General features: G+C 38.4%; 1 protein-coding gene across 14 annotated transcripts in view; it reads left to right on the forward strand.

Moving 5' to 3' along the window:
• Nucleotides 1–9,488, forward strand: part of HDAC9 (histone deacetylase 9) — a 459,263-nt gene extending 449,775 nt beyond the window's left edge. For 11 of the 14 annotated variants that reach the window (XM_083872068.1, XM_083872065.1, XM_083872074.1 and 8 more), the window contains one exon: nucleotides 8,615–9,487. In XM_083872068.1, the coding sequence (XP_083728194.1) occupies nucleotides 8,615–8,654 (40 nt within the window). In that variant the 3' untranslated portion in view covers nucleotides 8,655–9,487. Of the gene's footprint in view, nucleotides 1–8,614 lie in introns of all 14 variants that reach the window. The other 3 variants (XM_083872072.1, XM_083872070.1, XM_083872073.1) reach the window with 2 other exon arrangements.
• Nucleotides 9,489–15,269: the final 5,781 nt, after the last annotated feature.

Here is a 15,269-nt window from a genome sequence, read left to right on the forward strand (position 1 = left end):
TAATTTTCTAGGAAAGCGTTCAACCAACAGTCAGATAGATTTAATAATGATGGACTTAAATCGTTATTAAGTGATATTAGACAGGCATTAAAAGTTACTTCCCTGGAAGTTGTGTGAACAGTGCTAGTATAAAACTTAAAGCAATCCTGACCAGGGTTAGGGCCAACATTTTCTATGTACTAAGATGAAGGTACACCAGCAAAGAATGCGAATGCTGGTTTTTTCCAGCTTGTCATCTGCTTCTTACATTAATGAAGATTACTTTCCGCTACCAAATTAAGAAAATGCTGCAGTAAATGCTATTGTGTGTTTTGCCAATTACATGTGAAAAAACCTCAGTAGCCACTGAATATTCTGTCATCTATAATCAGAAAAGCCTCTGCAGAAGTTTTTGGAGTTTCTTTTTTTTTTTTTTTTTTTTTTTTGTTTTTGTTTTTGTTTTTGTTTTAAGGACAAACTTTTCTGGTCTTTGCCAGTAGAGAAAGACACAAAATGTAGTGGAACCACTTGGGTCCATCATACACAGAAAACAGAGGAAGGAGGAGGAAAGATGAAAAAAAGCCTTATAAGGAGACTCATCAGCTCATCAGGCTGTGGAACAACAGTAGAGAAAGGAGGGAGCTGTGGGTAGGGACAGCAGTGGTGGGAGTGGAGCCAGAAAGATCCATGCCTCCTACATTGTGACTGCTTCTCAGTCGCTTTGTTTCTTTCCTCCTGTGTTGTGTCTTTTAATCAGAACTGAACTGATAGGCACCCAGGGGACTAGTGCAATGCTCAAAGCTGTGGATGCGTTTGAGAGTGAGCGTCCCTCACAACAGTGGCAACACTCATCTGTCAAAGAATTGAGGCATGTCTCAAAGGAACACACAGGGGATAGAGCTATCTAGTAAAGTTCACAGTATTTTCATAATTACCTTTCCAATTGTAATTATATTTTAATATGCCATGACTATTCTTGTGCTAGGATTATTGCAGAGAACTTCATAAAAGCTTAGAGAAGAATCCATGATGAACACAAGATGTATTTTAGATTTATGACTGTGCTAATCAGTGCTCAGCTGAGGAATAATGTAGTTTTTCATATAAGTTTCTGACAGTTACAAGACACTTCTGCTAGCAAGGGACAGAAAAATTCCCACTTGTGTGTGCATAGCTCTGAAATATAAATAATTTTAGTTAAAGTATTGGAAATAATGCAGTCAAGCAAATTAAGGCTATAAATTGTCTGGGAAAGGGCATGGCTAATTTTGTGTATTTTTACATTGCTGAGAATAACCAAAAATCTTACTTGTTATGTGCCTCCACTCAAAACTACAACTACCAAGAACAACGGCTACTCCTACATGATTTGAACAAAATAACCCTTTGACTAACACTGCACTTAATTACTGTACTTATTAGCTACCAGCTGATAACCTGTGACAGTTTCCACCCGTTCTGAAAACAGAATTTCAGGGCAGTGCTGAGAAACATGGAAAAAAAATGGATGTACTGAAATGAACACAAGTGGAATTCATGTGGCAGCCAGATTCATTACACTTCATCAGTTCTGGACTCTTGTAGGGATGAATCCATTGTGAAGAATTGTTTTGTGGAAAAATGACTTCGTTTGGAATATCTTCTGTGGTGCTGCAGACATTTGTCAAGAGCACAAAAGAAAAAAAAGGCTATGCATGCATGCGTCCTGAAGTCTCTTTATACATTTGTAAACCTCAAAGAAGTCACATGAAGCCAAGTTGCCATCAGAGTGACAGGACAGAAAAAATGCTATCCCACTGGGCCAAAATTGAGAGTTAGGTTTTCTGAGTCTTCTGAGCATCATTTTCTTTGTTTTCTTCCTGATGAATGTAAGGATCAATATGGAATTGCATGCTTTGGGTTCTGTGTAATTTATTTTATTTCACCTAAGCACAACATCTGTTTCATAGGTGTGTGCCAACACAAACAGCAGTAATGTAGAGATGAGTTCAGCTTTGCTTTTTGACGTTTTTTAATGTTTTTTGTCATAAAGGACCGTGTATGCCATGGCCCTTCTCCAGCCACTTCCTATGGCAAACAGAGGGCAGCTGGAATGTGAGAAGTCATTTGGGGTCTCAAGCTCTATTAGAAGGTGTGCTCTTCCTCCTATTGGTATAGATGGGGTCACCTTCTGAAGACCTGTTGCAGCTTTTGCACTGGGTGTTCATTAGGGAAAGTTGTTTGGGACAGGTAGGGTGGGAGCAGAACAGGAAGCACCGTGGCTGATGAGGCAGTCTGAAGGGTTCCTTCATTACACCAGGAGTCAATTTGCTTCCTCTTAATTCCCACCACGGTCAGCCAGGCTGACAGTTCTGGCCTGCAGCTCTAAGGTTGTTTCACTGATCCAATGGCAGAGATCCTGTCAACTTCAGCTCTGGATGGCCAGGCCTCCAGATGAAGAGCAGCAGCAAGAGTCTCTTTGCGGGAAACTCTGGCCAGTTATGTTGGAGGATATATTGGTGTTGGAGTGAGATGACTCACTTGAAACTCAGATTTTGGGTAAAGCAGCTCTTTTCCTGGCCAACTCATATCTGACTCATTTACCACTGATGGATAAAATGCTCCTGGCTAAGGCCCATATTAAGTATTTTTATTTCTTTCTTCTCTCTTTCTTCCTTTTCTTCAAGTGACAGGGCCGATTATTTTTTTACTTGATTTTCTCTGGCCGGCTAAATGAAGAAAAACGTGAAAAGCTGCTACGCTTTTGGTGTTTTATTTTACCAAAACATAACTCTGCATTTTAAGGTCCAGTTGAATCTCAATTTTAGACTTTGGAAGAGTACAGATACAGAAAAAAGAGTTTGTGGATAGGAAAGGAAACATGTATAGTGCTAACAGGGATTTAAATAGAGATGCAATTTAAGAAAAAAGCATGCCCTATAGAAACATTTCTAACTACCAGAAATTTTGTGTGTTGATAACTGTTTATTCCCTGTGTGAGATACAAATTCAGCTGATTAGAATTTTGCTTTGGCCAGACATCTGTTTCAGAAATTGTGCTGTGAAAATATTCAGTACGCTGCTGTCTCTGATACCTTGGAGCTTCTGTGTGTTTCTTCTTAAAATGGAAAATGGGTGTGGAGGAAGATCTCTTGCACTTACTATTTTTACAGGAAGCAGTAAATCTTGAGAATGACATTTATCAGAATTTGACTTTATGGCTCTGGTTCAGCTGAGCATAGATTTTACACAAATGGAAGTAAAAACAAAGTAAATTTTTTGCTCTTAATGTTACAGAGCTACCAGTTGCAGTTTCAGTCAAATTGCATTATATTATATGCTAGAGCAAATGGTCAAATTATGGGTACAGCCAGCTACCATTTAGGGTCACTTGCCATAATTGCCTATCAACTCATAAAGCTTCACCTGGCATTTCACTATTTGGATATCTACCTCAGCTGTGCTGAGTACACATCACACACTTGCCATACCCCACAGGGCTTACAGTCCCCTCCAGGCTCAGGAACTGCAGAACAGCTTTCCCAGGTCAACCTGCACCTTTATCTTGCCCACCTTCTTCTCATCCTTGGTGGTGGCTACAATAAGGAAGAGAATCAGAAGGAGAGGAGGCTGAGAGCCAGCCTTGCCCTGGTGGGTTGATAGATCTCAACTGCTGTATCTGAGCCATCCTGTGTAAAAGCCTTGAGGATACATACAAAGGCATAAACTTTTCAAAACCTTTTTGAACCTGCCTCTGGAACTTGGGTAGTGAATCTCACAGCCTCATCAAGCATCGCACTGCTTTTACTTACTAACCAATAAAATCACTGGGAAACCCCATGGTCTTGTATTATGAGAAGGAAAACCATCTCTTTTCTTACTCATAATCTTTAACCCATATGTGGCTTGAGCTTCTCAAGACTCTGTATTCCTGCTCATATGAAAATAATTTCTTACCTTTGATGATTTTTGCTCCTCTCTGTCCTTTTTGTAGTTTCTTTTGAGGTGGAGTAAAAGCTGCATGCAGGACTCCAGGTGCTAGACACATTATGAATTTAGACAGTAGCTAATACTGGGGATGTTTTGTTTCAGTGGCTTTCTGCTCCTCTACCACTAACTCCAAACTCTCAGTTGTAGCCATTACTGTTAGAACAGTTAAAGGTGTCCTCCATCTTATTTTGTGTTTGTGTTGTTTGCCTTCTTCTCCATACAGAAATGCTGTTATGGGCCGTACACCTGAGTAGTATTGGCAATTTGGCATTATCAGCAAAGATTATCAGCTAACTCTACTTGTAGTCTGCCTAGTCTTTTTGAGATGCTCTGGAGAATTCCTCCATTATGAAAATTCACCAATATTATTATACATTTCCAGCTTTTGATGAATTGTTAATCTGTGAAAGGACCTTCTCCCAACAACCTAGGTTCTTCTAAGCACTTGGATAAAATTGTTGGAAGACCTTCTTTGCAGAGGGCAATCGCTTTATCCCTTTTCCCTAATTTCCTTCAGAAACTTCTAGTAAATTTGAAAGGATTTCTGTCTTTTTAAGTGTTAAGACCTTACTCTTACCCAAATGACTGTTACCTAAATGCTTACTAATTCCATCACTGACTGTAGCTGCTTTCAATTTTGCCATACAGGCTTACCGTACCTCCTGTGGTTTCCAAAAGAGGAACCGCTTTTCTTGCCTCTCTACCTCTTGCTGAGTTAAGCTGTAGAATATGCTCAGTAACTATTTCTTTAACAACATCTTAATCATATTTCCCCGGAACTTAGCAGACAAATATCATCTGCTCTTAGAAATTTGGCAATGTTTGGTGTATCAGTTTGTTCTAGCTCTGATTCAGTTTAGGATAGTTCATCTGCAAGTAATAAAATCTCACTGACACTTCTCTAGTGAACCCAGATATAAATAGTTCATTTTGCTTTTGTGGTCTACCTTCCTTGATGCTCCTTTTATGCTTTGATCATTTCCTCTGATGTATTTTGAAAGATCTTTTTATTATTAGCTTTTATGCCTTTAATATGTTACTCTTCAGACTTTCCATTAGTTTACTTCATTGAAGGTTTACATTTAACTTGCCAGAGTTTATATTTTATTTAATTTGCCTTGTTTGGACATTACTTCCTATTTTGAGGGTATATATGGAGTTATCTTGTTCTGCTCTTAAACTAGGATGGTTTTTACTTTTAGTTCCTTTCTCTTTGATCCATCCTAAGTCCATTTTTACTAGGATATACACTTACTCAGGATGTCTTATATAATGTCTTTAGACGCTCCCCAAATCACCTTCATGATATAGAAATATACCTCTTTTTCCCCAGCTCTTTGCTACCAGAGGATCACTTTTCAATTACAACGATCTTCCCTGAGACAGCTGAGTTAAATTAGGAACAGATTATGGCATAAAACAGCCATACCATGCCAGAAAAATCTACCTTTTTTCAGCAGTTTCTACCTTGGAAACATACCTTGAATTTTTATTTTGTGTGTGTGATAATGTAGCTAAGAGGAATCTCTGTAATTTTAATTTAAAAAATAAGGTAAGAGAAACAGTTTCTTTTTTTGGATGATGTACTAAGTTTATCTACATTCTTAAATACTACTGTTTTGAAAAGTGTAGATATTAATTACTTTTAATAATTTTATCATAAATAACATTTATTCTCAATTTCCACAGAACAGTATTTAAAATGTCACATGTTTTGTCAGATTTTATCTGTATACTAGGATTTTTTCCTCATCTATTTATTTTGTTTGAAGGTTTAAACTTTGTTTAGTATTAACTGCAAAGAGATTATTTCATTCAGCCATAGTCAGAATTCTACATATATACAGCTAAAGATGAGCACTCTTCACAACACACTGAAGTTAAATGAATGCAGGAGGGCTCAGCTCCTAGAAACTTGCAGTTTAAATGAGCCACAGTGAAGCCGTAGAGAAAAATCTATAATCATTACAGTCTCAATTGGTGTCTTTCCGAATTTGCTGACTGCATGGAATTGGTTTAGATCAGACCTGAGCTCACAGCTGCATCTCGAGCTGTATGCTCAGAGCATACAATGTGGGGTGGGGGGTTCTGCCTGTTTTATGTTTTTATGCCAACTTCCTGTCAGCTACAGGAAGACTGACTGAACTGACCTAACTCACAGTGACAAAGCTGAAGTAACACAAATTTGGCCTGTCAGATTCTACCCCCTCAATTTTTCTTTTGACAACTTTTGATTTTGTCAGAATTGGCATATATTGATTCTCTGCTCAGTGCTATGGGATTTACAGTGTTTTTCTCTCTGTCCTCTGACCCCAAAACAGTACTGGCTCTCACACAAAACTCTAGCTTGAGCCGTTATCTCATAAAAATAAATGTTTTTAATGATAAACTATTGGATAAATCCAGTGACTTCTCTGACACTAATACAATGAAGTTAAAGCATACACATAAGTCTTCAAAAGGAGACTGAAGAAGACTATGAGAGTGCCCACACTTCAAGACAACAGCTGGATTGCCACAGCACTCTAACCTTACCTCCCTTTCCTAAAAAGGACCTTGCATTTGGCATTTATGTGTAAAAAATATTATTGGTGCTTGTGCTCTGCCTGGTGAAGAATGTTGACCTGTTGTTGGAATATATTGGAATTTATTAGAATATAGCACTCAAGATCAGTGAGGGCCACTCCTGGCCCTCAGAAGCACCTTTGTCAGTGAAAAATTTCCCAGTGAAAGAAGTCCTAAATAAGATCCTCAGTTGTACTACGTTCATGAGAGTGTCAGTCCCAGAAGTCAAACACCTGTAAACAGTCTGTAAAGAGACTGTTGCATGTACTGCTTCCCTAGGTTCTTATCAATAGTCCAAATTCCTATTCTCACTTCCAGAGGTTTTCCAGAGCTTCATTCCTTCCTCATCTGCCAATCACCACCTGAAATCTCTTGACGCATATTGTTTCTCATTTGCAGAACCTAAAAACTGAGCTTTCATCTGCTTCCAAATTATCTTCTTTCCAAACAGACCCATAAGGTTCTGGATATTTAACAAGGGCTTATTGACTATCTGTGTTATGCCAGAAGACTTTCAGATCTCCCACAAGTGTCTGGAGCAAGTGGAAGCGTATGGTCGGCACAACAGCAACACACACCGTCAGTATGAATTCCTCACCTGGTGTGGGATCTTTTATTACACCTGAAGAAGGACCTCAGCAGCAGGCAGGGCTCCATCTCACCCTGGCTGCCACTGGGTGCTCTCCGCTGCAAGCCAGAACAAAGCAAAAGCGGGAAAAGAGGAAGAGCAAGGGGCCTTCACCTCGCTTCTCAGGAATGAGGGGGTCACAGTGGTTACTGTACATAGGAAACATTCTCCACCATGTAGTGAGAAACTAAAGATTTGAGATTTATAGATTGATCATTTTTTAGAGTCAAAACCCTTTGGAAAGTGATTAGTTTTTAAAAAATCATCTTTTTCACATGTCATTCACCCAACATATTTTTTAACATACTATTAGTGATCATTCCAAATCATAAAGGAACGACTCATGTAAAATAATTTAAAGACATACTGCTGATTTTTTCATTGGGAAAGACTTTAATAAATTCCAGATTAATTTAAAATTCTCATCCTTGCTGAATGATATATCAAAGTCCAAGAAAGCCCCCATTAATTACTTTTTTTCCCAGGGGATCTCATTAATTTGTACTTTCTGAGGAATGTTTTACTGAAGCCAGTTATTATACTGGCTTACAAGAATTAACTGGTAAACATCTAATTTATTAATTTACATTTATTTTTCTCCCCGATTTCAAAATTGCTTGAAGTTACTATTTTAAAGTAGTTTGTAAGGCTGACAGACTGAGATGAAAAATGGTTTCTGTCCAAATTCTTTGCCCTTCAATAGTGAGGTCTCTCCATGGTCTCAGAAGCTTCCAATTTTATAATTGCCATCATATTCTTCAGGTGCAGTAGCTTTTCAGATACAAGGAATTGCAAGACTTGATGTCAGCTCAGTGTATGCATCCTCATAATTTTCTTATTGGTTGTCTCTTGCCTAAGCTGATAATTTCCCAGAGGTTTTCATATAAATGATATAGATATAATCTGATTTGATATAATTAATAGATACTTTTACTTCAATAGCAATCTGCTGATCAGGTTCAGGATTTAGTCTCAAAATTTGCAGGCAGGCAGGCAATATGTTTATGAAAACACAAAATCAAAAACTAGGGGACTGGAGAAAAACCTCAGAGGGAACACTACTTGGCTACTAGTGAACTATTTTGCTTTAATGGTGTGGGCCTGCTTGAAAAAATAAATGCATGTATTTTTAGTTGCAAAAGCTTGTAAAAGAAAAGTATCACAGCTATTTTTTTCATCAAATTATTTGATTCTGTTGACACAAAGCATGTACATTTCTGGACAAAATGTTATAAAATATTCTGACATATTTTAATATAAACAGGAACATTTTCAGTGATTGCTTGGATCTAAAATGTTTTTCCACTTGACATTTGTTTATACTTCCTAGGAAAGAAACTCTATTTATGGATAGCTGAATAACACAAATAAACATCTGAGAGAGCTGAAAAATCAGCTTTGATTATGCATGAAAATCTACAATGTCATTGTGTACTCTTGTGCCGTATTCTGATTGCCTGTTTATTTTTACAGAGCTGCTGGTGAGCCCATGGAAGAAGAGCCAGCCTTGTGAAGTGCCAAGTCCTCCCTGATATTTCCTGTGGGTGACATCATTGTGTATCCCCCAAAGCACCCTCAGACATGTCTTGTCTGCTTCTTGGGTGGCACAGATCAGATGGAACATAAACACTGGGCACAAAACTCGGAATAGCAGTTTCACTTGTTCTTTGGATGGACTTGAAAGAGCCCAAAAGATTCCTTAAATGTAACCGCCACAATTCTAGAGTTACAGTAAAACAGACTTGGGAGAAAGAGCCTAGAGCATGTATTTTAATGCTGTTTGACCCACTCACTAACACAAATTGTGAAATAGAGTATTGCAAAATTCTACATGATAGATTATAGATATGAGAATTGCAACAGCCAGCAACATACTCCGTGAACTCCATGAATCACTTTCTGACACTTTTTACTGGATAATTTTTTTCATACTGTGTTAAATTGTTAATAGAATTTGTTTTCTTTGCTCTGTGTAATGAAGAGAAAAAAAACCCCACCCTTATTTTACGTGACATTTTTTAACCTTCTGTAATGAATTCTTAGCTGAATAAGTGAAAAGTGTTTAAATTATGATGAGGGATTTTAGCTAAAGGGAAAGCACTTCTTATTGTACTATAAATCCCCTGAAGTACTGTGCTTGGTGGTGCTTTATTTTCTCGTCCCTATTCCTGGCCATCCCTCCCCATTTCATGTAATCTTTTCTATCATAAAAACACACTCACAATTCTCTAAAATGATCTTTTGCCTTTAAGAAAACGTGCTGTACCCTCTGTAGTTGACAGTAGCGCTCACCATATGTGCAGCAGAGATCAAGTATGGATAGTTTTTCAAACGTGTTTTTGGTTTGTTCTGAAATGTTTCTGCGTTCTGACTCCAAAGCAGCGACCTTCAGTAACTTCAGTTCAGCTCGTTTGAAGCTCAGGTGTTTCTGTGGAGGTTGTGTGGGAGTGTTTTTTACAGGTTGTGATGTGACTACGAACTGATTCTTTTATGTAGTCCTGCACCAAGAGAACTGATGTTGCTTAAGAAGCTTCAAAGGGTTTAGGCTTTACTTTAGATCCCCGAAGTGCAGCAAGATCTCCCTGCAATGTGACTTTAGCTGTTTAATTCCATGTTTGAGAACGTAACATAGAGTTGTGCCTTTAGCTGAAAATGAACGCTTAAACTGTTACACGTGTTGCCTTACTGTCAGAGAGAGAGAGAGAGAGAGATGGCATGTATGTAAGAGTACTTCAAATGAACAAAACTCTGCTACAGTAACTTTTATTTTGTTTACAACTTTCTCACCTAATGAACCCCAGGAGATACCTTGAAGTATTCAGCTTGCAGTATTTGATAGCTTGCTCAGCTTTTAAAAACAAGTGATGTTAATTTTTTATATATTTTTCAAATTCAAAAAAAAAAAAAAAGAAGAAAAAAGAAAAAAAGGATCTATATTAAAGCCATAAGTGAAGACTGTCATGCAGTTTATTCTAAAATCTGAAAGGAACCTTAATTAAAACAAGATTTTGGGGAAGGCCATGATATGAAAGATATGGAACAATATGGTTTCAGTTATAGGCAGACTCAAACCTGTAAATCAAAGATGAAAGATTTCACTCAAATAGAATTATATAATTCTCTTTTGTTATGCAGTCAGACTATATCTTTCATGCATTTGGGTTTGTTTACGATTAGCATTTTAATTTTAAAGACTTTTATTGCTTATACCAAAGCTCTCCTCTACAAGTCAGAAATCCGAGGCATGCTTTGAAAAGGGAAATCTAAAAAAAGGGATGTCATTTCCTATAATGTGAAGTAAACTTTTATTCTGAAAGGTTTACTCTGAAATGAATGTATGCCCCTTAGAAAGGGAAATAAAATTCTGCCCCTCAGAAAGTGAAATAAAATTCTACCCCCCATTTACAAGCCAAAACCATGCTCGTTTTAGTAATGCAAAGAGTCCCAGCAGGCTAAATTAACTCCTGGTGTAAGCCACCTTGCCTGACTCCGGGCTGTTCTGAAGGGGTTGTTCACATGACTAAAGCAATCAGGAGTTCCTCCTGCATTTTCAGCAGACTCCTGATGGCAATCTTATTTGCCATTTACTGTGATTTTGTTATGGTCATCAAAGAAATTTCCCTTCAAGGAAACCAAGGGCTATAGCTGATGAGTCGGGTAATTTGTAGAGCTTTTCACATTTGGAAATCATGGCTGCAACATTTTAATTGAGTGCATAGTGACATCATTTTAAAATTAACCCTAAAATCTGTGTCCTTAGCTTGCATGAACTTGTATATGAATTGCAACCTGAAATGTGAGTTACAAGCTTTTCCAATCAAAGTCTGTCTTCTGGGGTGCAAATTAGCTAAAGCTGTCTTTTTTAGCTGGAAATGCTTTTAAAATGCCAGAATAATTTGAATTAAACCACATTATAAACTCACACTTACACATTTGTACAGATGCAGTCCCAGGCAGATATCTAGACATGCCGTTGGTTGAAGTTAGGGTCGTTTGGATAAACAAGTGTGTTAATAAACTGCACACAGATTGCGTCCAGAACTCTGTTCTGACTGAAGTCAATAGCAAAGTCCTCTTTGATTTTGATGGCAGATGGATCAGGCCCTGCTTTTCTTTACCCCTTTAAGTCAAGAGCACCATTGCTTTTTGATTATGTCATTCGAAGGCATCTTACAGCCCTCTGGGAAATGGTTGAGTCTTATGGTGAATGTCAACACTTCCTTCAAAGCAGACCTGGGCTTTCTGAGAGGGCAGTTTCACTTGCTGCTGTTTTCTTCTCACAGTATTTTTTATTACTGTCAATAGCTCCCCATGGACTGGAGTTAAAATATCTTCCAGCAATTTTAGTCATAGTTCTAGGGAAATATTCACATAGACACTCTTGAAAATGCCCAGTTTTAACTGGATTCAACAACAGATCACAAGAATTTCAGAGAGATGCATGAATTTTGTGTTTCAAATGTAAAAAATCAGATTTTTGGGGAGACATCAAAGTCTAATGTCTCCCACAGACCTTTCCCACTAGGCTAGAGAGATTGACACCTCTGAAAATTCAGTCCCAGATATTTCAAGTTGGCTGCCAAAATATCTATGTCTGAGCTTAGATTACATCTAGAACTGAGCTGAAAAGCATAAACAAGATGGGATAAGGGTGGTTTCTCTGTGTGACTCCATGGAGAAGGTGAAGCTGAGGCAGCAGGGAGCACTCAGAGCCAGGGTGACCCTCTGCCCTGTCCTGGTGGCACAAGGGCTGCAGGCAGGCAGGACATCCCACTACACCTCCTCCCCGGGCTGCCATTGCCAGCAGCAGCAGATCTTTGCCTCATGGGGGAATCCTGAAGTAATTTGTGCTCTGCCCTTGCACCAGTCACCAACCACCAGAAAGAGAGATGCCTTAGCAGCAAGTCCCACTACCATGCTTGCTCCAGTTCATTTTCTTCTCTAGTGTTAGGAACTAAGCTCAGTGGAGCTTTTGTGGTATTGCTATGCTTTTCTTGTACCTTTCTTGTATTCTTAGGTGCTTTAGTTCATATTAAAAACTGAAAACTGAAAAGAGACATGACTCAGGAGATCGAGAAAAGAGTGATTTTTATCCAGCTTAAGGCTCTTAACTGGGCTGCAGTAAGAACAGTGGTGAACAGCAAATCTCAGAACTGCTGAAAACCTTCATGAGTGTCTTGCACTTCGTTTTTGGACTCTGTGGAGGAATTCTTCATATGCTCCTTTGGTTTTAATATAATTTTCAGCTTGATTATATGATCTCTTTTCAGGCAACATTTTTAGTGGGTAATCAAAGTTCATGGGAATTTTGCCAGTGTAAAGATGACAGAATTATTCCCTTTTTAAATCATCTGCCCTCCTAATTTTACTTTCAGTGCAAATGAAGCAGCTAATTTCAAGCAAGTATGTCTGAGAGAAGTAAAATCATTAAGCTATCTTAAATAAACGTCATAAAAGAATGAGAAAATGTTATGTAAATAAAGATGGCTATGCCTTTACTTTGCAAAGAAAGTCAACAACATGCTGCAGGCTGAATATAAGTGGCAAAACAAACCCCTCTCTAGAGTATGTGGTATTTTAGTTGGTGTCTTATCTAAGTGCTGCCTCTCTGAAAAGCTGAGAGTCATAACCAGAGATGAAATATTAGAAAGGTTTTGCTGCAGCCAACACCAGAGGTCCTGTAGAGAACAAGAATGTAGAGACTGACTAATTTTTGTAGACAGACAGCAGGACACTTTCGGGGCAATGTGTCTGGGACGAAGAATTAGAGGGAACTTTTCCAAAGGCACTGATGGCTGTAAAACAACTAACTCCTATTCTCTTGCAGGGGCAAGGAGGTTCTCAGCAAGCATTTATTCTTTGGGAAATGCCTCCTCTGTCCCACCAGCATGGCCACACTCATTCAGATGTGAACCTGGATATTTTCTCTTGTAAGCAACAACAGCAGCAGTCGTGTGTGCTTATGTGTGTACTGTGCATTTGCCCAAGAAGTCCTCAGCCCCCAGTAGACATTTCATAACATGACTGATAGGGGAATTTTTTTTCTCATTAGTGACCTTTCCAGAAGCATAGCAGTGCATGGTTGTTTTATTTTTAAAGGTCACAATAGATCTTTGTGAACCATTGTTTTTTTTGGGTTTTTTTTTACAGACTCCATATGGAAGTAAAACAGAATATGTACCTGGGGAGGGGGGATGTGGTGTGTGGAACCTGCCAGGAAAGGATCTTTCTAAATCAAGTTTCTGCTACTTGCTTTTCATCCTGGTTTTGAAGATGTTTGGGTTCTAAATTATCATTTAAGTTCTTTCTTTGTCATGTCACTTGCTTTGTTTTTGTACCTGTAATTGAATTCACCCTTGTAACACATAGAAAGCCATCTGATAAAAAGTCTGTTTTCTGACAGGTTCCCCTACCCTTGGTGTGGGAATGAGAAATGCTTATCTTTGTCACTTCTTGCAGCAATTAAATGCTTCATTTTTGTAACAAACTGCAGAAGTATTTTAAGAGTACTCTTTAGCTGGCTGTCTGCTGACTGTTAAAAAAAGAAATTGTGAAACTTACATTCCTCTCTAACCTCAAAAGAAACTCATTTTGATTTTAACAATGTCATTTTTTTCACTTGATCTGAAAGGGTTTTGTCCCATGAGATCTTGTTACTAGCTCAGTTCTAATCACTGGTAAATCACACACTGCAGAAAGTGAAGACCAAAAAGGATGGATGATCCAGAAACTCTCAGTCATGTCTCTTCTGCACAATCCTTCATCCTGCTCCAGTGCCACGCTCTGTGTTTCAGCATGTTAGCATAGATTACAGCAAAATATAAATTGTTCTGCACCATCAAAGGTACTGCTATGTGGATGTCAATTAGCACACTGTGAGTTGGGCTGTCATTTATAAGGGCTGTGATCTATGACAAAGACATGCTTCTGTGGGAATGCTCTAAAGACAAGTGATGCATGCAAGCAGTGGCACTGGTGCTGTGTGGTAAGAGGGATTCTGTGCCAAGACCTCCACACATTCCCCCTTTGGATGGTATTCCTGCATGGTCAGAGGCACATTTGCAGTAGCAGAGCCATAGGATGTCCTGATTCAAAGACCACTTAAATCCCTCCTCTAACAGCCTTTGGGTAGGCAGCTAGAGGAGGAACCTGAACTCTGCACTCAGCCACACGAAACTGTAAAAAAAGCCAGGTAAAAGGTCTGAGCCTGCCCACGCATACCTTTTTCTGATATAAAGTGCCAGTTCTGTACCTAGAAAACTCTGTCTGAAAGAAAATTGACTCTGCTGGATCTATTTTACTGGCTTCATGAGTGTGTACACATCATGTGTTAGGGGAACAGGTTCATACTCATGTCTCTTGCTGCTTAGTTTACTGCTATTTTAAATTTTATGATTGGCTTAATATTCCAAGTTAGGATGCAGTAGGAAAGCATAAAGCAATATCTGGTGAAGTCATAACTAAGGCTTTCAAAGCAAGCTTACTGCCATGGGTTTTTAAAAGACTGACTTTTTGGTCTAAGGATACACAGCTGAAATGCCTATTTTTTTCTTGGGAAATTAATGTTGCTATCTGTTTCCATGATAAAAACCAGTCCTTTTGCTCAGAGCTCTGGAAGTTTATCTGTAATTTGTCTTTCCAGGCAGAGCAGATTCTATGGGATAAAGCATTGGTGGGACTGACCCAAAAGGGCAACGTTTTTAAAGGTCAATAATAATATTTCCATAAGAGTAAAAGGAACCATTGTTATTATTCCTGATACATTTTTGTATCTGCAAGTATCCAATGAGTAATGTTAAGTAATATTGTACTCCAGAACTTTGTTGATTATAGATATATGAGCATTGGATTGGCGTGAAATAGTCTTCAACCAAGTTGTCAAAATCCCTTTTGTTTTGTGTTTTGTATAATTCTTTGGCTATAGTCATGTCCTAGTGTTAATAAAAGCTATTTGAAGTAAGCTCGTTCAATACTCTGAGGAGTTCTTTTGCCTGTTTTATTTTTTAATCAGTGTGAAAAAGAAGTGGAGCTTTGAACATGCCACCCTGGTTGGATCATAGGAATCTGACTGTTAAAATATAAAGGGGGGAGCATAGTGAAGCTGGAGTGCATAAAAAAGGAACCACAA

This window comes from Zosterops lateralis (genome assembly GCF_965231275.1).
Source record: "Zosterops lateralis genome assembly, chromosome: 1".
NCBI lineage: Eukaryota > Metazoa > Chordata > Aves > Passeriformes > Zosteropidae > Zosterops > Zosterops lateralis.